The sequence below is a fragment of the Scophthalmus maximus genome, chromosome 15 (assembly GCF_022379125.1).
Source record: "Scophthalmus maximus strain ysfricsl-2021 chromosome 15, ASM2237912v1, whole genome shotgun sequence".
Classification (NCBI taxonomy): domain Eukaryota; kingdom Metazoa; phylum Chordata; class Actinopteri; order Pleuronectiformes; family Scophthalmidae; genus Scophthalmus; species Scophthalmus maximus.
This window is the reverse complement of record NC_061529.1, coordinates 717501-740000: the sequence shown is the minus strand read 5'-3', so window position 1 is coordinate 740000 and position 22500 is coordinate 717501. Positions and strand designations below refer to the sequence as shown.

The following is a 22500-nucleotide window of genomic DNA, read 5'->3' as shown; positions in this document are numbered from 1 at the left end:
CAGGTAGGAACAACGGGAGCGAGGTGAGACGAGAAACACGGACAGAGAACGGTCACATTAGACATGAGGGTTCGTGTTCTAAGGTTCATAAAACCTGAACAGTTCCTCACAGTCACCTCCTCCGAGTGTTGGAATGAGCAGCACTCGGAGATGCGGCCGGCGCAAGAGAAGCCAGAGATGTTTTATCAGTCGATGCCAGTGGCGCTGCCCGTGCCAGGCAGCGTGGTGATGGACGGCAGCAGCTTGGCAACCAACCGCAACGTGACATTAAACACGGCACAACGCTGCAGGACGCCACCGAATCCAACACTCACACTTTAGCAAACACAAAGCGCCAGAGGACAGACGCACAAACTGAACCAGAGAAGCAGAAAAAAAACTTTGAAATGCCACAACATGAATCTTTTCAAGAACGACTTTAAACTTCCTTTACATCTTCTGTAGGTGAAGGAGTGAGCAATATCTTCGGTATCTGCTTGTTGCTAATATATGCTACACATCTTGCCTGGCTATAGCTAGCTTACTATCGGGGAAAGTTACTCCAAGGCTAAAAGGGCGCAGCATCAGCTAACCATATTATTTTGTGGAGTAACACGTTACACACAAAAAAACAAAACAAAAATCCAGGATGATACTTTGTGGTGAAGGCTAACGTTAGCTCTTAATCCAATTTGAGAGGTTTACACTGCAGCAAATCCAGCCATTAGCATTATGCTAAGCTAATTTATCAGTTTGCAATCCTTTTTCTTTTGTGACATTATGAAAATACACAAAAAAGGAATAAGCGCCCTTTTTTGTTGCTTGTCCAAGTACATTTATCCGTAGTAACGCAAGCAACAGGGTTGTATTAGAAATAGGATTTTATCTTACAGGGACCTTACAGGGACCTCTTGGCTATAGCCTTGGCTTTAGCATAGATGTAGCCTTGAAAAGCATCCACGTCGTTTTGCTGTAGTTCTTGTTTTAGAACAAAACAGCTATGGACAAAGTTTTCAACCTGCACACGGTGCTAACGTTAGCTAACAAGCTTGACCATTACTTGAAGCTGTATCTGCCTACAAGAGCTATGAAAAGCGAGGGTCGGTCTATGTGACCTGACTCGCTGAGAGAAAATATTAAACTCTTTCTACTTAAATCTTGTATTTTGATTAAGAGGTAATTAAATCAGCCGCTCATTATCATGCAACACAGCGAGCCTCGGCGCTAAATTGAGTTTTTTCTTTAAAGTTTTGGACCGTTTACCGTCACCAACATTTCGAGCAGCCAACACAGGACACACACGGCGCCATTATAGTAAAATTTACTGCAACACACACCCTCCGCCCCTGAGCGTAATATTATCAAGTCCTGCAGCCTGTGTTGGCGCGATGAGAATCGGTGCCAGCTGTTGTTCTTGCCGGAGGAGACGGACTCTGGCACACCGCTGGCTGTAAACCGATGCCAGCTGCCGCTGCAGGAGGCCGCCAGCTCCGTCCGGGCTCCGACAGGCCCGAGGTGCTCCGGCTCCACATATTCTAAAATGAGATCTATCTGTCCTTTGACCTTTGTTCTGCACAAGCACCGTCGCCAAGTCGCTCGCTCACAGTGGGAACTGTTGGGTTTCTCTGTAATGTCGTCGGCTCTCCGTCTCACTTGAGATGATATAATACTGAATACAGTGACATCCAGTGAAATGGTAACTTTTGCTGCCTGACATTCTCACTAGACGTCTAAAATTGAGTTTAATCCGCTGCGGAAAATGGTCCCAAAAATGCACTTCCTGTCTGTTTACTTAAAGGTACAGTGACCAACTGTTCTAAGGAAATTTCCTTTTCAAATAGTTACATCTTCAGTAGGAACAGAGGACCTCGGATAAGGAATAGCTCCATCCTTGTCATGGTCAAGTGGCACGACCTTACTACCTTTTCTGTTGGTTGACAAGTTGCCCTCATTCGTGCGTTAATCTTTTGAAATCCGAAACCAAGATATCCTGACTTTTAGTTCAGGTTCAAGTTCCTAAAACACTTCCCAAACCGCAACCCGGCACAGACTCTCTGCGCTTATTCAAAATCCACATTTTTCTAATTTGTAATTTGTAGTAGTCCAGACTGAAACAACCCTGATGAAGTGTGTAATCACAAATCCTCTAATCACAAATCCATGTTATTCATTGAAATGTCTCTAACCCGATAAGGCTGGATGGACCGTGAAAACACAAGGGACACCAACGGAAATAAGTCAATCTTCACACCTGATATGTGGTATTTTATAAATGTTGTCAATAAGGGAAAAAAACAAAACAAACTGATTTCCAGCCTGAGAATGAATCTGTTTTTCTTGGAATCCACACTAAATGGAGATACAAGGTTTTCCCAAGCAATTGAGTTGACATTTCAGGCGCCATGAGGGAGTCGGAGCGCTGCCAGCTGGACCGCCGCTGGCCTCAGTGTGTGCTGGCAGGCTTTAAAGAGTGTGTGCGCGCTTGTGTGTGTGTGTGTGTGTGTGTGTGTGTGTGTGACGGACTGCACAGAGCCAGAATGCCTGAACAGCAGCAGCTACACATACTGAGCGCACATCACAGCATAACACGGGATCAACATGTGATTCACAAACACGTCACTCAGGTGAATTGATAAGATTCTCACAAATGCAGTGTTTTTGCCATACTAACAGCAGGGCTCTGAGGTTCCTAGCAGCGCAGTGAGCCTCTTCAGCGTACACGAGCCGTTCTTTACGATCTTGTTGTTACGTTAATCTGTTGAAAGATGATGGTGAGCGTTACACGAGGGAAAAAGGTGTAGTCATGATGTCGCCCTGTAATCGAACTACGCGGGTCTGTTGTCGGAGTTAAATGCTAACATCAGCGAGCTAATACGCCCACAATGACAATGAAACCCTGCTGATATTCAGCAGTTTGTAAAGTTTATTAAGTATTACTAAGTATTAACTGATTAGCACTGAGCTAAAGGCTAATGTCACAAAATGTCTTGGAGTTGTCTGAGATCTGAAACATCATGAGGCAAAGTGGTTGACAAATTCAAATTCTGGCCTGTCGAAGGCTTTAGGTGAGAATGTACCAACTCCATGGCAATCAAAGCAAACAGCTGTCAAGTCAGTTCAATCTTAACGGCAAATGTCAGCGCGTACATCTGCCAAGGCTAGCGCCCTATTTCGCCATGTTGAAGAGAGTGAAGAACATTCCCTGGATCTGACGGTCTATCCGGATTCACTCCTGTGCCGTAGCTATGCCTTTACATTTTGTGCGGCGTAATCCTGCAAACTTAAAAAACAGACAAACAAACGCTGATGAAAACAAAAAGTAAGGGCGTTTAGGATTCATCCTCTGGGGGTCATGAACGCCTGAACAAAATGTCATGTCAATCCGTCCGACTGAGAGCGAAAGAGTTACTCTTCAGATAGAGTTGTCTCTTAGATTCTGGTCTGTCCCTCCGCTTTAACCGACTTGCGTCTTCCTTCTCCACAGACAATGAGAACGCCAAGTCCGAGGGGAAGCCAGGCCACCAATCGGAACGCAGCGAGGACCCAGAGACGGACATCAAGCGCCAACAGCAACCCGGCCAATCACATTGCTCCTCTGAACAGGAAATGAAGCGTCAGGAAGAAGGAGACAGTTCGAGTAACCCTGAGAGCCAGGACAGCGATGATAGTCTGGAGGCTTCAGATGGGGAGGGGGAGGGGGAGGAGCTGGAGGAGGCCAGGGTGGCAGGAGGTGGCGGCGAAGGGGGAGGAGGAGGAAAGATGGCGAGGTTAACAGCACTGGGGGGGTTAGGCGGACTGGGCGCCATCGGAGGACTTGGTAACATGGGTGGGCTTCACATTAAAGTAGAGCACTACGGAGAGGGCGAAGAACTGCAGCTGCACAACTCGCAAACGTCTTCGTCAGAGGAGGAGGAAGACGAGGAGGATGAGGAAGATGATGAGGAAGAGGACGAAGGCATGGAAGACTGCGACGGTGCAAATGGCGGAAACAAGCTCCAGAAGCGGCGGAAGCGGCGGAAAGTGCAGAAGTGGGATGTATCACGAAGTAGGAGGCTTCGCCTGTCGTCGACTCCGCCCAGCCCCGTCGCCATGGGAGATACCACGCCACTGGTTGACCCCTCCCAGAGCGCGGCCACCGCCTCCTCCCACCTCCTCAGCTCCTCCGGCTCCCCAACCAGTGCAGGTGTGACATCCAACGTCCTGAAGATCAAGACCGAGATGGCAGAACCCATCAACTTTGACAACGACAGCAGCATCTGGAACTACCCGCCCAACAGAGAGATTTCCAGAAATGAGTCTCCGTACAGCATGACCTCCAAACCGGCCGCTCCGGGACCCCATGAGACCTTCCCCTCGCCCCAGGGCGGCTCTCTGCAGGTGTCCATCCCTGACTCGGTCCTAACTCCTCCTGGAACCGAGGGAGGAGCTGGAGCAGTGAGGAAGCCTCCGTACAACGGAAGCTCCGCCCCGTCCTCTGCTTCCAGTGCTGCGAGTTTAGCGCCTCCGTCCAGCGCCTCCTCTGCCGACCCACTGTCTCCTCCCCTCTCCGCCTCGCCGCGGGACAAGCAACAGGGCACTCCCACCACATCCTCTTCTTCCTCCTCTTCATCATCCTCCTCCACTTCGTCCACAACCTCTTCCTCTTCCCTGCTGTACTCCGGGGACCTCGAGGCTCTACAGCGTCTGCAGGCTGGTAACGTGGTGCTCCCGCTGGTCCACCGGGTCACAGGGTCCCTGGCCCCCACCAGCACGACGGCTCCGCGGGTTTACACCACCGGGACCATCAGGTACGCACCAGCGGACGTCACCCTGGCCATGGCGCAAGGTAACCTCCTACCCAATGCCGCCATGAACTTTGTCGACAGCTCGGGGTTCGGCCTTGACCCCAAGACGCCCATGGAGATGCTCTACCACCACGTCCACAGGCTCAACATGTCGGCGGCAGCGGCCGCTGGCCCGTTTGTCGGATCTCCGTCGGCCACGGGCGGGAACGGCGCCCTGGGGGGCCAGATGCCAACGGCGGCCAACGTCTTCACGACGGCAGAGGGACTTTTCTCGACGCTACCGTTCCCGGTGTACAGTAACGGCATCCACGCCACGCAGACAACTCTGGAGAGGAAGGAGGATTAATGCAAATCGCTCAAGACCGCATTACTGTGTTTTCCGGAATCAACAACTGTGTCGAAGTAAAAGACTACTCACTAGTAAAAAAAATAAAAAAAGAAAGAAGACTCCTTACTTGCTATCCTTTCTCAACGCGGCGTAGCACTGTGGGCCTGAGAGGCGAGGACGTACTCTAGCACTTTGAATCTTGTGTAATAGACATGAATGACGACTCCCCCTCTTTTCTATCCTCTTCCTCTCCATCCTCTTCTCCCTCGCTCTCTCCTTGCTCCCGTTTCTTGCAATCAGCAACACTTTCCTCCCGAAGAAGATACGACGAACCAGACTATTCTTTACTGTGAAGAAACTCCTTTTCCGCCTACAGACAATTCATATTGCCGAGGGACTCCGCCGGAGCCCGACGGGGATCATTTGTATTATTTGACTTGATTCTGTTGCGTCTCCGTGAAGATGCTGATTGTGTGTATTTAACGGAGGAGGACGCTGCAGGGACTCGTAACGGACGGAGAAGTCTCGTGCGGCTCCTCCGGTACGTGTCTTGATGCGATCGAGGCTTGAGAGGAGACAAAAAGGCCTCAGTGATGATAATCTTTTGAAAAAAGGTTTCTGAGGACGTTTCTCGATTGAGGGAAGAGTTTTAGAGTCGCTTTCATTTTCTTCCTTTTTTTTTATAAAATGTTCGAGCTCCGATTTAACTGACGAATCAAAGCAGTAAGAAGAAAAACAACAACAAAAGCAATTTCAACCGGGTGACGACCTGTGAATTATCGAATGTTACTAGTTCCTCTTGGCTCCCAGGAGGTGACCAACAGGTCCCACATAACCTCCTCGACATCTCTTCCTGTCTCGACCCGTTGCTCTCGCTCCGATCCTTCTCTACCTGATCTTTAATATTCCGATCTACATTTCTACCTTTCGATCTACAGACTCACGGTGCTACCGAAACCGCCCAGTGACCCTGACTCAGCTGGCTGATGTGGGGGCTGTGAAACGAACCCACGGCTCGTTGACAGACAGATCGTCTTCTGCTTTCGTTTCGTTTTTCCGGAGGGGGAAGTATTTTACAGTTAGTTTAGTTGGGGGTTTTACTTTCACTTCTGACCGTCAGGAAAGTCAGAAATGCAGCAAGAACCTCTGAATCACCTCCACGTTTCATTCCATGTCCCTCCTTTGTCTAGAATAGAGGGGGGGAAACGCTCAATCTGATTGGGCGATGAGGGGAAGCTCCACTTGTTGGGTTGAGTGGACGTGTTGTGTTTTTATAACTGAATCACTTTTCTTTTCTAACGGGACTGAGGCTAATTATTTAGCGTCACTAACTTGAAAAATGAATGTTGAAATCCTGTTTGATAACTCTTTTCTTTTCTTTTTCTACTGGTTCTACTACTTTCTTCTTTTCTTCCTCCTCCTCCTCCTCGTCCTTCTTCTTACTCAACCAGAATCACCTCCACCAGATTTTCCCCAAACAATCCGCTCTCTTCCATCCCATCGCCGGACCCTGTGATTTAAAAACCACATATCAACGAGGAGATTGTAACAAAGACGCACATTTTCAATCAGCCAATCAATCGACCTATCAAACAATCAATCGATCCAGTAACTGCAACAACAAAAAAAGTCTTTTGAATTTATTTTTGAGGAAGAGAAAAAAAAACTCACATTCCTTCACACAGCGTTGTCTCTCGTCGTCGTCGTCGTCGTCGTCGTCGTCGTCGTCGTCGTCGTCCTCCCGTGTTTGTGTTTTGTTTCTTCCCCAGTCTCCTTTGCCAAAAGAAAAAAAAAGAAGAAAAGAGTTTGGTGTTTGAACAGCACTGTGATTCCTCCCTCATTTCAAATCTTTTGTTTTTTTCTTCTACTTTTCTGGTAAAAAAAAAAAAAAAAGAGGAAAAAAATAAATAATAAGTAATAATTGAAACGGTATAAAAGCCGTCACGACCTCCATCCTCGCCCCCCCCCCCCCCCCCCCCGTGTGACTACGCCGTAAACCGTGTTACCGATGTGTTTGGTGTCATGGCGACTTCTCTTCTGTGTGTTGACTATATGCAGTATATACTGAGCTACTGTAGCTGTTTTTGTCCTTTGTCTTCTCTGTGCTCTATCTCTAGTGTCGGGGAGACGGGCGGGGCTTAGAGCGAGGGGGCGGGGTCCCGATGATGACTGACACGCCCCACCTCCCCCCCGCTCTCTCTCTCTCTCTCTGTCTCCCTCTATCTGCAGTCGTAGTGAAACCAGTGGAGGTTCGTGGAATTTCGTGTTCGGTGGCCTTTGCAAAAAAAATGAAAAGACAATTTGTGGAGTCCACCTTTTTTTCGCTGCTTCCTTTCTGTCTTTGTAAAACCTTGTTGTTTTTCTTTCTCCTTCTTCCGTTGTTTTTCTAATCCTTCTCTCTCTTTCCCCCTGCTGTTGCTTTGTGCTGTTGTGTGGTCTTATACGAAACCTCTTTATCTCGCTCGTTTCTCTCAGAGACGGAGGGATTCTTTAACTAGCTCAAGGTTTACGGAGCCATGTTTCTTGCCGCTAAGGAATTCTGGGAATCGCAGTTTCCAGCTCTCGCAGATACAAAGTGTTAAAGAACTAATAAATGATTTAACACGATAGAGAATAATAAATGACGATGAGGAAAAAGCCTAAAGTAGCACTGTGGACGTAGTCCTGGAAACAAACAAGCAACGAAAGCCTCAGTTGTGAAACATTTCCCAGAGTCCCTTGGGGCTTCCTGCGTGCATTGGGTGTATTTCATTGGTTCCCACCGAAGAACTTGTCGACTTCCTGCGTAGACTTCTCTCACGGGACAAACGGAGTTAGACAAGTGGTTCAAGGGGGAAGTGGGAGAAAAAATCAAATAATCACAAAACAAAAAAATACAATTTTAAAGATTTCTAAAGAAATTAAAAGAAGAAAAAAATATTTCGCACTATAAATCTATTTTTATAGGTGTTTTGGAAAACTGAATTGCATGTTTAGTAAGTCCGTCCGATGCGTTTCACGTGATAGAGCCCTGGTTTGACTTTTTCTTTGTCCTTCGGTCCTTCGGTCCTTCGGTCAGCAGTTCTTCGTGGTTCTTCCTCTTCTTTGGTTCGAACGTCCGTTGAGCCCGAACGGGGGAAACGCAGCGGAGGCCTGCGATCGGCGTCGCCTCCGATCCGCCCCCTTCACATCAGGAAAAACACTGTGTGGCGAGAGTCAGTGTCTCGTTACTGCGCTGGACGTGCAAAACGACGAGGACAACGAGGAAACAAACCAAACCCAGGTTATCAAACGACACAATGTATTCATTTATTAAGAAGAATGTGACGCGGGCCGCGCGGCCCGTCAGCCGATCGGTGGTCGTCTGCCCTTGAATGTTCCAAAACAAAAAGAAGTTTGTCATTTCCGGAGCGTCTTTGTTTCCGTGCTCCTCTGGATTTTAGCATTTTTCTACTTTTGGTGTTTTTTTGCGTGGAAAAGCGCGAGGGAGGGGCGGGGCTGCGGGGGGGGGGGGGGGGGGGGGGGGGGGGGGGGGGGGGGGGCACAAACGAATCGCAGGCGGAGAAAAGGAGATCTGGAAAAGGGGGAGGGGCACACCACTCAGACGAAACCAGGAAATACACCCACATGTAACAAGAACCAAACAGCCGGTCCGAGCTGTTTCAATGTTTTTTCTGTGTTTTGTGTCGAAAAATGAAAAACTTTTGCTGGTGATTTTAAAAACGGAGAAACCTTAATCACAGCTGCTGTCGAAAAATACATAGTGTCTAAGAAATTACAAATATTGAAGAATCACTTCATTTACCTGTGAAGAAACTGTGTCTGTGTTTTTAACTATTTCTTGTACAATTATACAGATTCTTTTATGAGGAAACTTGGTGCCAAGTAGCTGAAATACGGGAGAGAGGGAATCTCTTATTATTAATGTTAACAGTGTTATAAAATCTAAATACAAACAAATTAAAATATTAAAAAAGAGAAAACTATGGTACATTTCTATTTTTTGTTTAGAGTTTTTTTTCCCTCGCTGAAGAGGGAAGACACACGACTAACTGATGCTAACTTTGAGTGCCTGGCTTATTTTTTTATTATTATTATTATTATTATTATTATTATTATTATTATTATTATTATTAGTATTATTATTATTTTCGAAAGACATCATTTTGAGTTCAGTTACCACGAATAATGCTGCAAAACCTGAAAAATGTACATACTTCATTTAGCAGTCGTTCTTTATGAGTTCCCCCGGTTCTCGTCCGCTCAGAGGAACCGCTCACCAACACGTTGTCTTTCTGTAACCCGCTTTTGTCCATCTTACAGGTGCCATATTCATAATAAAGATTTCTCTTGAATTTGTTACCAGATTGCATAATTTCTTCTGTTGGACACATTCAGTCAACATTTCAACTTTATTCTCCAAATGAAAGATTGAACAAGTAGAGTAGACGTTAAATAAATGTTTCATGTGAGGTCATTCTCATCACACTGATGTTTGCTCACGTGCCGGGAGGAAGTGGAGACGCGTCGTCCATCTTTATTTACGTCACTGGACCGAGACAAAGAGTCACAGTTACAAACTGAACTGGCTCCATCAGAACCTCAGGAAGTTCATCTCCGTCCTTGTGCTCAGTTTATCAGCAACTGATCCGCTTCTCCCGACTTCTGTCATGATTGTCGCTCCCTCCTCCTCTCTCCTCCTCTCTCCTCTCTCCTCCTCTCTCCTCTCTCCTCCTCCTCTCTCCTCCTCTCTCCTCCTCTCCCCTCTCTCCTCTCTCCTCCTCTCTCCTCCTCTCTCCTCCTCTCTCATCTCTCCTCCCTCCTCCTCTCTCCTCTCTCCTCCCTCCTCCTCTCTCCTCTCTCCTCTCTCCTCCTCCTCTCTCCTCTCTCCTCCCTCCTCCCTCCTCCTCTCTCCTCCCTCCTCCCTCCTCCTCCCTCCTCCTCTCTCCTCCTCCTCTCTCCTCTCTCCTCCTCTCTCCTCCTCTCCCCTCCCTCCTCCCTCCTCCTCTCTCCTCTCTCCTCTCTCCTCCTCCTCTCTCCTCTCTCCTCCTCTCTCCTCCTCTCCCCTCCCTCCTCCCTCCTCCTCTCTCCTCTCTCCTCTCTCCTCCTCCTCTCTCCTCCTCTCTCCTCCTCTCCCCTCTCTCCTCTCTCCTCCCTCCTCCTCTCTCCTCTCTCCTCTCTCCTCCTCTCTCCTCTCTCCTCTCTCCTCCTCCCTCCTCTCTCTCTCTCTCCCTCTCTCCTCCCTCCTCCTCTCTCCTCTCTCCTCCCTCCTCCCTCCTCCTCTCTCCTCCCTCCTCCCTCCTCCTCCCTCCTCCTCTCTCCTCTCTCCTCTCTCCTCCTCCCTCCTCTCTCCTCTCTCCTCTCTCCTCCTCCCTCCTCTCTCCTCTCTCCTCCCTCCTCCTCTGTCCTCCTCTCCCCTCCCTCCTCCCTCCTCCCTTCCCCTCCTCCTCTCTCTTCTCTCCTCCCTCCTCCTCCCTCCTCCTCTCTCCTCCCTCCTCCCTCCTCCCTCCTCCTCCTCCCTCCTCTCTCCTCCCTCCTCCCTCCTCCTCCTCCCTCCTCTCTCCTCCCTCCTCCCTCCTCTCTCCTCTCTCCTCCCTCCTCTCTCCTCCCTCCTCCCTCCTCCCTCCTCTCTCCTCTCTCCTCTCTCCTCTCTCCTCCCTCCTCTCTCCTCCCTCCTCTCTCCTCTCTCCTCTCTCCTCTTTCCTCTTTCCTCTCTCCTCCCTCCTCCTCCCTCCTCTCTCCTCCCTCCTCCCTCCTCACTCCTCCCTTCCCCTCCTCCTCTCTCCTCTCTCCTCCCTCCTCTTTCCTCTCTCCTCTCTCCTCCTCCCTCCTCCTCTCTCCTCTCTCCTCTCTCCTCCCTCCTCTTTCCTCTTTCCTCTCTCCTCCCTCCTCCTCCCTCCTCTCTCCTCCCTCCTCCCTCCTCCCTTCCCCTCCTCCTCTCTCCTCTCTCCTCCTCCCTCCTCCTCTCTCCTCTCTCCTCTCTCCTCCCTCCTCTTTCCTCTTTCCTCTCTCCTCCCTCCTCCTCCCTCCTCTCTCCTCCCTCCTCCCTCCTCCCTTCCCCTCCTCCTCTCTCTTCTCTCCTCCCTCCTCCCTCCTCTCTCCTCCCTCCTCCCTCCTCCCTCCTCTTTCCTCTCTCCTCTCTCCTCTCTCCTCTTTCCTCTCTCCTCTCTCCTCCCTCCTCCTCTCTCCTCTCTCCTCTCTCCTCTTTCCTCTTTCCTCTCTCCTCTCTCCTCCCTCCTCCTCCCTCCTCCCTCCTCCTCTCTCCTCTCTCCTCCTCCCTCCTCCCTCCTCTCTCCTCCCTCCTCCTCCCTCCTCCTCCCTCCTCTCTCCTCCCTCCTCCCTCCTCCTCTCTCCTCTCTCCTCCTCCCTCCTCTCTCCTCTCTCCTCCCTCCTCCTCCCTCCTCCTCCCTCCTCTCTCCTCCCTCCTCCCTCCTCTTTCCTCTCTCCTCTCTCCTCCTCCCTCCTCCCTCCTCCTCTCTCCTCTCTCCTCCTCCTCCCTCCTCCCTCCTCTCTCCTCCCTCCTCCCTCCTCCCTCCTCTTTCCTCTCTCCTCTCTCCTCCTCCCTCCTCCTCTGTCCTCCTCTCCCCTCCCTCCTCCCTCCTCCCTCCTCTCTCCTCTCTCCTCTCTCCTCCTCCTCTCTCCTCCCTCCTCCCTCCTCTCTCCTCTCTCCTCCCTCCTCTCTCCTCCCTCCTCCCTCCTCTCTCCTCCCTCCTCTTTCCTCTCTCCTCCCTCCTCCCTCCTCCCTCCTCTTTCCTCTCTCCTCCCTCCTCTCTCCTCCCTCCTCCCTCCTCCCTCCTCTTTCCTCTCTCCTCCCTCCTCTCTCCTCCCTCCTCCCTCCTCCCTCCTCTTTCCTCTCTCCTCTCTCCTCCCTCCTCCTCCCTCCTCCCTCCTCCCTCCTCTTTCCTCTCTCCCCTCCTCCTCCCTCCCCCCACCTCCTCTGTGCAGTAATAAGAGCAGGGAGGTCAGTCAGTCGACCCTCTGAGGCCGAGCAGCCAACTTTAAATATTTCACACTATTTTAAATGAGCAAACATGAATCATAGATCACAGGCAGCACTCTCCTCTGTGTGTGTGCGTGCGTGCGTGCGTGCGTGCGTGCGTGCGTGCGTGCGTGTGTGTGTGTGCGTGTCTGTGTGGAGAGGAGCTTGAACCTGAAGCTCCTCCTTATAACCTCTGGCTGTCCGTCTCAGTGAGGAGGTCTGATGTGGAATTTAGATCCGACAGCGCCGGGCGTTCACCAGGGACGTGCCGAGCGGCCTTTCATCACCGGGCCGTGACGGACGGATGATGAAACAAAGTGTTTGAGATGAAAACTCACTGTTTTTATATTTTATATATATATATATATATTAATATTTATCCGTGCTCCCACAGGGGGCTGATCTCCCTAATTCCCAACATGCACCAGAAGTCAAAACATCACAAAAAGCTGTCCAAGTATTTTTGGAGACCTGTCGTCGCTGCCGGAGACACGACGTGACGTTCAGGTTCCTGGAGAAAGAAAGATCTTTGCCTCGCCGTCAGCACACAGAGGAACGACTCTCAGACCAGTGATCGGAGGATGAATGTGTGAAGATGCATCATTATGAACGTGATTTACTTTGTTTTCTTCTTACAGGTGAAACTGCGAGAGGAGAAAACACTTTACTCGGGTGCAACCTGCGGTGAAGGTTCACAAAGTTTTAAAGGCCTCGACGCTTCTGCGTCCAAATTCAAAAGTGTTTCCACCCGCTCTGATTGGCCACACGGAAAGGCAGGTGCAAAACGTCCACCAATAAAAATATGAACATGAGAAGTCGTGAGTTTTATTGAACGTCTATGATTTTCACGTAATCCATCGTGAACACGAAGACGCTCACACTGCGGAGGACGGAGAGTTTCTTTCTTTACATGAGCTCAAAATAAGAATCATTCTTTTTTTTTATAAGGTTCTCATGTCATACTTAATATGAAGTCTTTACAAACATGAACAGACGAAAGCCTGAAGAAACAGGAAGTGCAGTGACACTTTTGGCTACAATCTGAGCTCAGTATATTAAAACTATACTTGGTCAAATTTTGGAGGAAATAAATAATAATGTATAAGACTAATCAGGAGGCGTGTCACAAGACGTGGAGCAGCAGAGACATCTAGAGGCAGAACTGGAGAACTGCAGCCAAACAGGAATGTGTGAATACTTTTATAGACTTTTCTGTAAAATATATTTTAATCCTCATAAAAACTTTGGGAAGATGGAAGCCTTTGATTTCTACGGAAGAGTTGGTGCCACGCGTGAGAAAAACAAAAAGATTCACGTCGAGGGTTGAGTTGAAATGTTGCGAGTTTAATCTAACAAAATCAATTATATTTTACTTTCAAAAATGGAAATTCTAAGGTTTTTTTTTTAACATCAGCAGTGTTTTGATAGATAATTTCTATCTAAACTATAATGTATATTTAAGTTTCCTCTACTGGTTTCAGTGGGAGTTAATACTAACTTTGGCCTTTATGATTTGATATTGTACATGATTCTGTGACTTCACCAGACAGTTCATGTTAAATTCATACAGTGCAAATGTCATGACTGAAACATTGAATCAACAATCAGCCTTCTCAGATTTAAAATGTCCTTTTAACCCAGATATTTATAATACAATTCATAAAATTAAATGTTGCAAATACACTGGTGCAGATGATCTCGATCCATATCTCCTTCAAATAAGTTCCCAAGTAATTTGTCATCACGCCGCCCATATTTTCAACCAATCATTCTTAACTGGCATTGTTCCCTCGCCGTGGAAATCTGCATTTGTAGTCCTATGACACAAAAGTGGAGATGTCTCTGATAAAATCAAAACTTCCATTTACAGCTAAAAATCTAGAATCTTTGGTCAATTATGCAATTTCATTAGCGCCCAGAACATCCTCCAGCCGCAGCAGTCTGGACGTCATAGCACCATTACAGCCACAGCCTCCGTCATTTCATTTTTATTTATTCAATCTTTATTTAATCAGGCAAACTCATTGACATTAAAAGACCATTTTCTTCAAGAGAGGCCTGAGAACAATTTAAGGATATTTAATAATAAAACGAAAACAAAACTCAAACCAAAGGTGTCCACAACATGTAGCAAAAAGGTAATCAAAACTAACACACTGGAGCCCGGGGGAAATAGCAGAAACAGATGTCTCAGGAACCGACTGGGGAACAACAAGAGGAACATACCCGGGACGACAACAAGACGACCCATCACAGACAAAGGGAAGCACAGAGACTGAATACACACAAGGTGGGCGGGGCTAAAAGAACACAGGTGAGACACATTAGGAACAGGTGCAGCCAATCACAGGGGCGGGAGACACAGGAGAAACAAGACACAGGAAAGGAAGTGCAGCAACATGGGGAAGGGACTTCAAAATAAAACAGGACTCTACAACAAGGGATGAAGAAGCTAAGCGGATTAATAAAATAAACAAACTAAAGAGTCCTCTATAACTTATAGTTCATGATCCTTGCGAATCATGACAATTCATCCGTGGTGGGTTTTTTACGTGTCGCAGACTGACGCTGGGCTCAGATCGCGTCACAGCCGGCGTAACAGCCCAAAGTATTCGGCCCCTCCCCAGACTGTACCTGGGACTGTAGGTGGACGAGCCTGTTTCATTCCCGGGGTATAGTTTGGCAGGGGGGTTAATGTGGGCTGCTACACCGGCACCAGCAAATCAAGCCCGGTTATTGATAACTGGTCCTATTATGAATTCATGAGTTTCATTAAGTTCCATCGCTTGAGTCGTGAATCAGGAGTCTCCTTTATTTGGATCATGTCACAACGGTCCGCGTGGATCAATAATCAATCAATCATGTCAGATCTTTGTCAACAATAATCTGCTGTTTGTCACGTTGGTGGATTTCTGTTTTTTTCTCTTTCATTTCCTCTCATTTATCTATTTTTCTGTCTCCTCTCGTTTCTATTTGTCTTTGTGAATCAGAAACACTGAAACAAACGTGTTGTTGTTGTTGTTGACGTGTCGTCGTCGTCGTCGTCCTGGTTTCTCAGAAAAAACACTTCACTGCAGCACAGAGGTTTCCTGTCTGACCTCTGACCTCACAACTCTAAACATCTGCAAGTAAGAATCGCCAGCATGTGGATGTGGACAAGAGGGCGGAGCCAGGAACGTCTGATCTCTTTCTCTAAAGCCCCAGTGTGTAATTTTATTTGCAATTTTCTCGCGGCATCTGGCAGTTAAGTTGCAAACTGCAAGCAACCGAGAAACTGACAGGGGAGACTTTATGGTGGCGCACCGCTGATTCCATTTCCTGTTTCCGGCAGCGTCTGAAAATTGGACGTTAACGCGACGTTTTCAACACGACGTAGAAACATGGAGACTCACACGGAAGTCACGTCCACCTCATGGAACTATATTTAACTCATTCAGATTAGATTATACATATATGAACACAAAATTATGGACAATAAATTCAATTTCTGTGAATAACTTCTTCTGAATATTACATACTGTAGCTTTGACACTGATTTCACAGAGAATAATTCATGTATCCAGATGAAAACTATCAGACACATTTACTCACTGAGTCTGTGACAGAGAGATTTGTTGTTGATAATATTATATATAAAGAGTAAAAACTAATAATATTTATACTGTCACTTCCGAATCGTAAGTCGTTTTGATAAATGCAATGATAACAGTTTCTAACAGAACATAATAATCTTTATGAATTAGAGTAGTGAGTGGCAAATTTTGCGGCCTCGTTTCCGTAAAACCACGTTTCATATTTAGACTCCGCCCCCTGGTGCTCATTGGTCCCTGCATCCATGGGAGGAAGGGTCGTGTTATTGCTTCTTCACAGTAGAGGTTTTGTGGAATATGCGCTGTTTCTCTGTGACTGAGATGCAGTTGGACTTCCCTCCGCAGCGACGCATGCCGTTCTCTGAGCCGCCGCTGCCTGCGAAGGAGGCGCTGTTGGAATCCGGATGGAAAACTATGAGCAGTTTATGGTTTAAAAAAAACAGAAAAATGAGGAACGCTTCACGAATTTGCGTGTCATCCTTGCGCAGGGGCCATGCTAATCTTCTCTGTATCGTTCCAATTTTAGTATATGTGTTACCGAAGTAACACGACAATGGCGTGCTTCCGAGAGGTACTTAAAGGGGACATGTCCGGAAATGGTCCTCGGTCAGGGTGTCGTCTCTGTGACACTCGTCACGTCACTCCCTCCTGTGGCCTGACGTGGGTCTGAACGTCTGTCTGAACGTCTGTCTGAACGTCTGTCTGAACGTCTGTCTGAACGTCTGTCTGTCTGAACGTCTGTCTGTCTGAACGCCTGTCTGTCTGAACGTCTGTCTGTCTGAACGTCTGTCTGTCTGAACGTCTGTCTGTCTGAACGTCTGTCTGTCTGAACGTCTGTCTGTCTGAACGTCTGTCTGTCTGAACGCCTGTCGTCCTCGTGTCGCGCTTCTCGTCCGGTTTCTGGACGTCGGTTCACTTCACACGTCCGAGAGCCCTGCAAGGGCTGATGGGAAATTTATGTAATGAGCCCTTAGAACTGCGGCAGCCGGATTGGTCGGGGGGAGGCGGGAGGCGCAAGAACACCGCCCACATTCCCTGCGTCGTCGTCCCCACAGAGGAAAACGGAAACACGTCACTGTCGTGTCGCGTGTTATGGTTCCTCCGGACACTTATAATCTAAATTATCAGTGCAGATGAGGATTTGGATCCATATATCCATCACTCGCATCGAAGCAAGTAGGTCTAGACATTCAGCCAGCCGCTTTGGATTCGACATCCTCCCGGGGAGGACGGCGCTGGACCGGGAGCTTCCGGGCTCACATCACACTCCATCACCCGGAGCTGAAAGAGGAGCAGCGGGGACCGACCCACTACGCACCACTTGAGCCTCCCGTCTCCTGTTGTGAAAGTATTTTCTTCATTAGCGTGACTAGTGCGAAGAAGTAGCGGACCAGATGCGAGCTTTTATTTTGAAAAGGCACGAGACGGGAGGCTCGGAGGGTGCTAAGTCTGAACAGGCGAAAAAAAACAAACCATCGCCTGTTTTGAATTGCAAAGGACCTGCACTCTTACAGCGAAACATGCAGTGATTTTAGGTTGGGCTTTTATTGTGAAGGGCAGAACGGAAGAAGGGAGCGGATGCTCTGTAGTGTGTTTGATGGTGATAAATAAAGTTGTTGTCTTGGTTCACTCTGGTTCATACGATGTCTCCCTGTTGTTATTTTGTATGAATGATTCATTACAGGCGCAAAAATAAACTCTCCGTTACATTAATAAAATTGAACAAGCTAAGCATGAAAAAGATAAATATATTATTAATATTAATAGAGCTACAGATAAAAGTGTCATTAATTCAAATATAAAGGAGCTGTTTTGTATTATTACTATATTTCGAAAATATAAACCAAGTGTTGGACAGTTTGCTTAATGTTTTATTCTTCTTTTAAATAGTACTTGTTTGATTAATTAAAAATCAAATCAAATTATTCCTGGTTATCAGTTGACAAAAGCCTATATTTAAATCTGTTTTTCAAATTTTGTGGTCTTCCTTAGCCACATTAACGTTTTCTTTTTTTAAAATCGGTGATGGTGCATTGTCGTACGAAGCCACAATAGTAATTTCTTCGAGCAACGGGCGTGTGGTGCCGTGACGTACGAGTAATGGGCGTGTTCTGTTGGCTGTAACAGATCAGGGGCTTCAGACGCAGGTTTCATATTTTTCTTTCTGCTCATTTACAGTAACGTGTCAGTTTTTCATGGCTCCAGATCCAGTGAAGCAGCTTCTCATCAAACAGGAGGAAGACGACGTGAAGACGTAGACTCAGCGACTGACGTCTGGACACGATGACCTCAGATGTACCTAATGAAAACTCAGACTCACATGTCTTTTACCCACATCCCCTTTATTCATGACCCTCAACAAACAAGAAGAGAAGAAAAGTGATGGAACAGGTTTGTCTCTGTCATTGAACAACTGTGGTACTGTAACTACATGGAAGTATTTTACTGCGTTACTGTAACTACATGAATTACTGCTGATACTTTAAATTCATTGCTTGACGTACTTCAGGTTTTGAATGCGGGATATGTACTTGTAATATTTTCCTTATGATGTTTGTCGTCTGTCCACATGTTTTCATATTCATGATAATGTTCCAGGAGTGTACACGTAATATCGATTTTTAATGCATTTCCCTCGTCTTCGTCTTCACGTCGTCTTCGTCTTCTCGTTGTCTTCGTCTTCACGTTGTCTTTACGTTGTCTTTTTAAAAAAAAGGAAAAAAAACATTAAGCAAACTGTCCAACACTTGGTTTATATTTTCGAAATATAGTAATAATAAAAAACGTCTCCTTTATATTTGAATTAATGACACTTTTATCTGTAGCTCTATTAATATTAATAATATATTTATCTTTATTCATGCTGAGACATCCAATGAACCAGAGTGAACCAAGACAACTTTATTTATCACCATCAAACACACTACAGAGCATCCGCTCCCTTCTTCCGTTCTGCCCTTCACAATAAAAGCAAAACCTAAAATCACTGCATGGGACGCAGGGAATGTGGGCGGTGTTCTTGCGCCGGCTGCCGACCAATCGGGCTGCTGCAGTTCCAAGGGCTCATTACATAATTTTCCCGTCAGCCCTTGCAGCTCGTGAGCGCCTCTCGGACGTGTGAAGTGAACCGACGTCCAGAAACCTAACGAGAAGCGCAACACGAGGACTTCACAGCAGACAGATGTTAAGACAGATGGTCAGACAGACAGATGTACAGACAGACAGATGTTCAGACAGACGCTCAGACAGATGTTAAGACAGATGTTCAGACAGACAGATGTTCAGACAGACAGATGTTAAGACAGATGGTCAGACAGACAGATGTACAGACAGACAGATGTTCAGACAGACGCTCAGACAGATGTTAAGACAGATGTTCAGACAGACAGATGTTCAGACAGACTTTCAGACAGATGTTCAGACAGATGTACAGACAGAGAGCTGTTCAGACAGACGTTCAGACAGATGTTCAGACAGACAGACATTCAGACACATGTTCAGACACATGTTCAGACACATGTTCAGACAGACAGACGTACAGACAGATGTTCAGACAGACAGATGGTCAGACAGATGTTAAGACAGATGTTCAGACAGACTTTCAGAAAGATGTTCAGACAGATGTACAGACAGACAGATGTTCAGACAGACGTTCAGACAGATGTTCAGACAGACAGATGTTCAGACAGACGTTCAGACAGATGTTCAGACAGATGGTCAGATAGACATGTACAGACAGATGGTCAGATAGACATGTACAGACAGACAGATGTTCAGACAGACGCTCAGACAGATGTTCAGACAGATGTTCAGACAGACAGATGTTCAGACAGATGTTCAGACAGATGTTCAGAGAGACGTTCAGACAGATGTTCAGACAGACAGACGTTCAGACAAATGTTCAGACACATGTTCAAACACATGTTCAGACAGATGTTCAGACAGACAGACTTTCAGACAGATGTTCAGACAGATGTTCAGACAGACAGACGTTCAGACAGATGTACAGACAGACAGATGTTCAGACAGACGTTCAGACACATGTTCAGACACATGTTCAGACACATGTTCAGACAGACAGACTTTCAGACAGATGTTCAGACAGATGTTCAGACAGATGTTCAGACAGACAGACTTTCAGACAGATGTTCAGACAGACGTTCAGACAGATCTTCAGACAGATGTTCAGACAGACAGATGTTAGGCAGACAGACGTTCAGAGAGATGTTCAGACAGACAGACTTTCAGACAGAAAGACGTTCAGACAGATGTTCAGACAGACGTTCAGACAGATGTTCAGGCAGATGTACAGACAGACAGATGTTCAGACAGAATTTCAGACAGATGTTCAGACAGACAGATGTTCAGACAGACGTTCAGACAGATGTTCAGACAGATGGTCAGATAGACAGATGTACAGACAGACAGATGTTCAGACAGACGCTCAGACAGATGTTAAGACAGATGTTCAGACAGACAGATGTTCAGACAAATGTTCAGACAGACAGATGTTCAGACAGATGTTCAGACAGATGTTCAGAGAGACGTTCAGACAGATGTTCAGACAGACAGATGTTCAGACAAATGTTCAGACACATGTTCAAACACATGTTCAGACAGATGTTCAGACAGACAGACTTTCAGACAGATGTTCAGACAGATGTTCAGACAGACAGACGTTCAGACAGATGTACAGACAGACAGATGTTCAGACAGACGTTCAGACACATGTTCAGACACATGTTCAGACACATGTTCAGACAGACAGACTTTCAGACAGATGTTCAGACAGATGTTCAGACAGATGTTCAGACAGACAGACTTTCAGACAGATGTTCAGACAGACGTTCAGACAGATCTTCAGACAGATGTTCAGACAGACAGATGTTAGGCAGACAGACGTTCAGAGAGATGTTCAGACAGACAGACTTTCAGACAGAAAGACGTTCAGACAGATGTTCAGACAGACGTTCAGACAGATGTTCAGGCAGATGTACAGACAGACAGATGTTCAGACAGACAGATGTACAGACAGACAGATGTTCAGACAGAATTTCAGACAGATGTTCAGACAGACAGATGTTCAGACAGACGTTCAGACAGATGTTCAGACAGATGGTCAGATAGACAGATGTACAGACAGACAGATGTTCAGACAGACGCTCAGACAGATGTTAAGACAGATGTTCAGACAGACAGATGTTCAGACAGATGTTCAGAGAGACGTTCAGACAGATGTTCAGACAGATGTTCAGACAGACAGACGTTCAGACAAATGTTCAGACATGTTCAGACAGATGTTCAGACAGACAGACTTTCAGACAGACTTTCAGACAGATGTTCAGACAGACAGACTTTCAGACAGATGTTCAGACAGATGTTCAGACAGACAGACTTTCAGACAGATGTTCAGACAGATGTTCAGACAGATGTTCAGACAGACAGACGTTCAGACAGACGTTCAGACACATGTTCAGACAGATGTTCAGACAGACAGACTTTCAGACAGATGTTCAGACAGATGTTCAGACAGATGTTCAGACAGACAGACTTTCAGACAGATGTTCAGACAGACAGACGTTCAGATAGATGTTCAGACAGACGTTCAGACAGATCTTCAGACAGATGTTCAGACAGACAGATGTTCAGACAGACAGACGTTCAGAGAGATGTTCAGACAGACAGATGTTCAGACAGACAGACGTTCAGACAGATGTTCAGACAGACGTTCAGACAGATCTTCACACAGATGTTCAGACAGATCTTCACACAGATGTTCAGACAGATGTTCAGACAGACAGATGTTCAGACAGACAGACGTTCAGACAGATGTTCAGATAGACAAATGTTCAGACAGACAGACGTTCAGACAGATGTTCAGACAGATGTTCAGACAGACAGATGTTCAGACAGACAGACGTTCAGAGAGATGTTCAGACAGACAGATGTTCAGACAGACAGACGTTCAGACAGATGTTCAGACAGACGTTCAGACAGATGTTCAGACAGATGTTCAGACAGATCTTCACACAGATGTTCAGACAGATGTTCAGACAGACAGATGTTCAGACAGATGTGTGGTTGAACTAACTCAGTTACTGTTTCTGTCCTCGCTCCACACGTTTCGACTGTGACTCTGACGTCTGTCTCTTCTTAAATCACATATTTAATAACTTGTTTCTTGCTCTTGTTTCTCCTGCGCTTATTCTTTCAATTCTCTTTTTCAACTCTTTCATGTCAATTGATTTTCTAGTTATTAACTGAACGATTGATCCACTAGATATTGAACATGTGATGTTCACACTGTGTTTACACTCAGTTTCTTTATTCTATTTCCTTGACGTGATATTGATATTGTTTACTTATGTATTACTATGCTTCTGTGACGCAGCACATTTCTGATAAATCATCTGATCTGATCTAACTGGCTGCTCCTCCGGTGAACTGCCGTCGAGCCTCCGACGGGTCGTCAATCTTCCTGCTCTTCTTCTTCGTCCTCATTTTAATAGTATACTTTTTCAAATTCTCAAATTTACTTTAAAATTTTGTTTTATTTTTATTATTTGCATTCTCTAATTAACTCACAGTTCTAAAGCTGCAACAGTTAACCGATTAGTAATCGACTATTAAATTAATTGCCAACTATTTTAGTTTTTAATTCTCTGATTTCAGCTTCTTAAATATGAATATTTTCTGGTGTCTTTGCTCCGGAAACTGAACATCTTTGGTGTGTGGACAAAAAAAACCCATCATCTTGGTGGTTTTGAGAAACACGATCGACATTTTTTTACCATTTTATGAAAATACTCGTCTGGTTATTCGATAGTGAAAATAATCGTGAGTTGCAACTCAGCTCAATTC

At 46.5% G+C, this 22500-nt stretch overlaps 2 protein-coding genes and 1 non-coding gene across 5 annotated transcripts in view; 2 read left to right on the top strand and 1 right to left on the bottom strand.

The window, feature by feature from the left end:
* The window catches only part of LOC118285709 (neuronal PAS domain-containing protein 3), a 223500-nt gene extending 216495 nt beyond the window's left edge, over positions 1-7005 (top strand). For both annotated transcript variants that reach the window (XM_035609487.2, XM_047337720.1), the window contains exons 11-12: positions 1-3; positions 3464-7005. The exon at positions 1-3 is cut by the window's left edge and continues 113 nt beyond it. In XM_035609487.2, the coding sequence (XP_035465380.2) occupies positions 1-3; positions 3464-5109 (1649 nt within the window). In that variant the 3' untranslated portion in view covers positions 5110-7005. The remainder of the gene's footprint in view (positions 4-3463) is intronic.
* LOC118286489 (alpha-tectorin-like) overlaps positions 1-22500 on the top strand; it is a 475374-nt gene that overhangs the window by 436252 nt on the left and 16622 nt on the right. The gene's annotated exons all lie outside the window — the stretch shown is intronic.
* Positions 16083-16188, bottom strand: LOC118286848. The gene has a single exon (XR_004785519.1). It is a non-coding gene; the product is annotated as a U6 spliceosomal RNA (small nuclear RNA).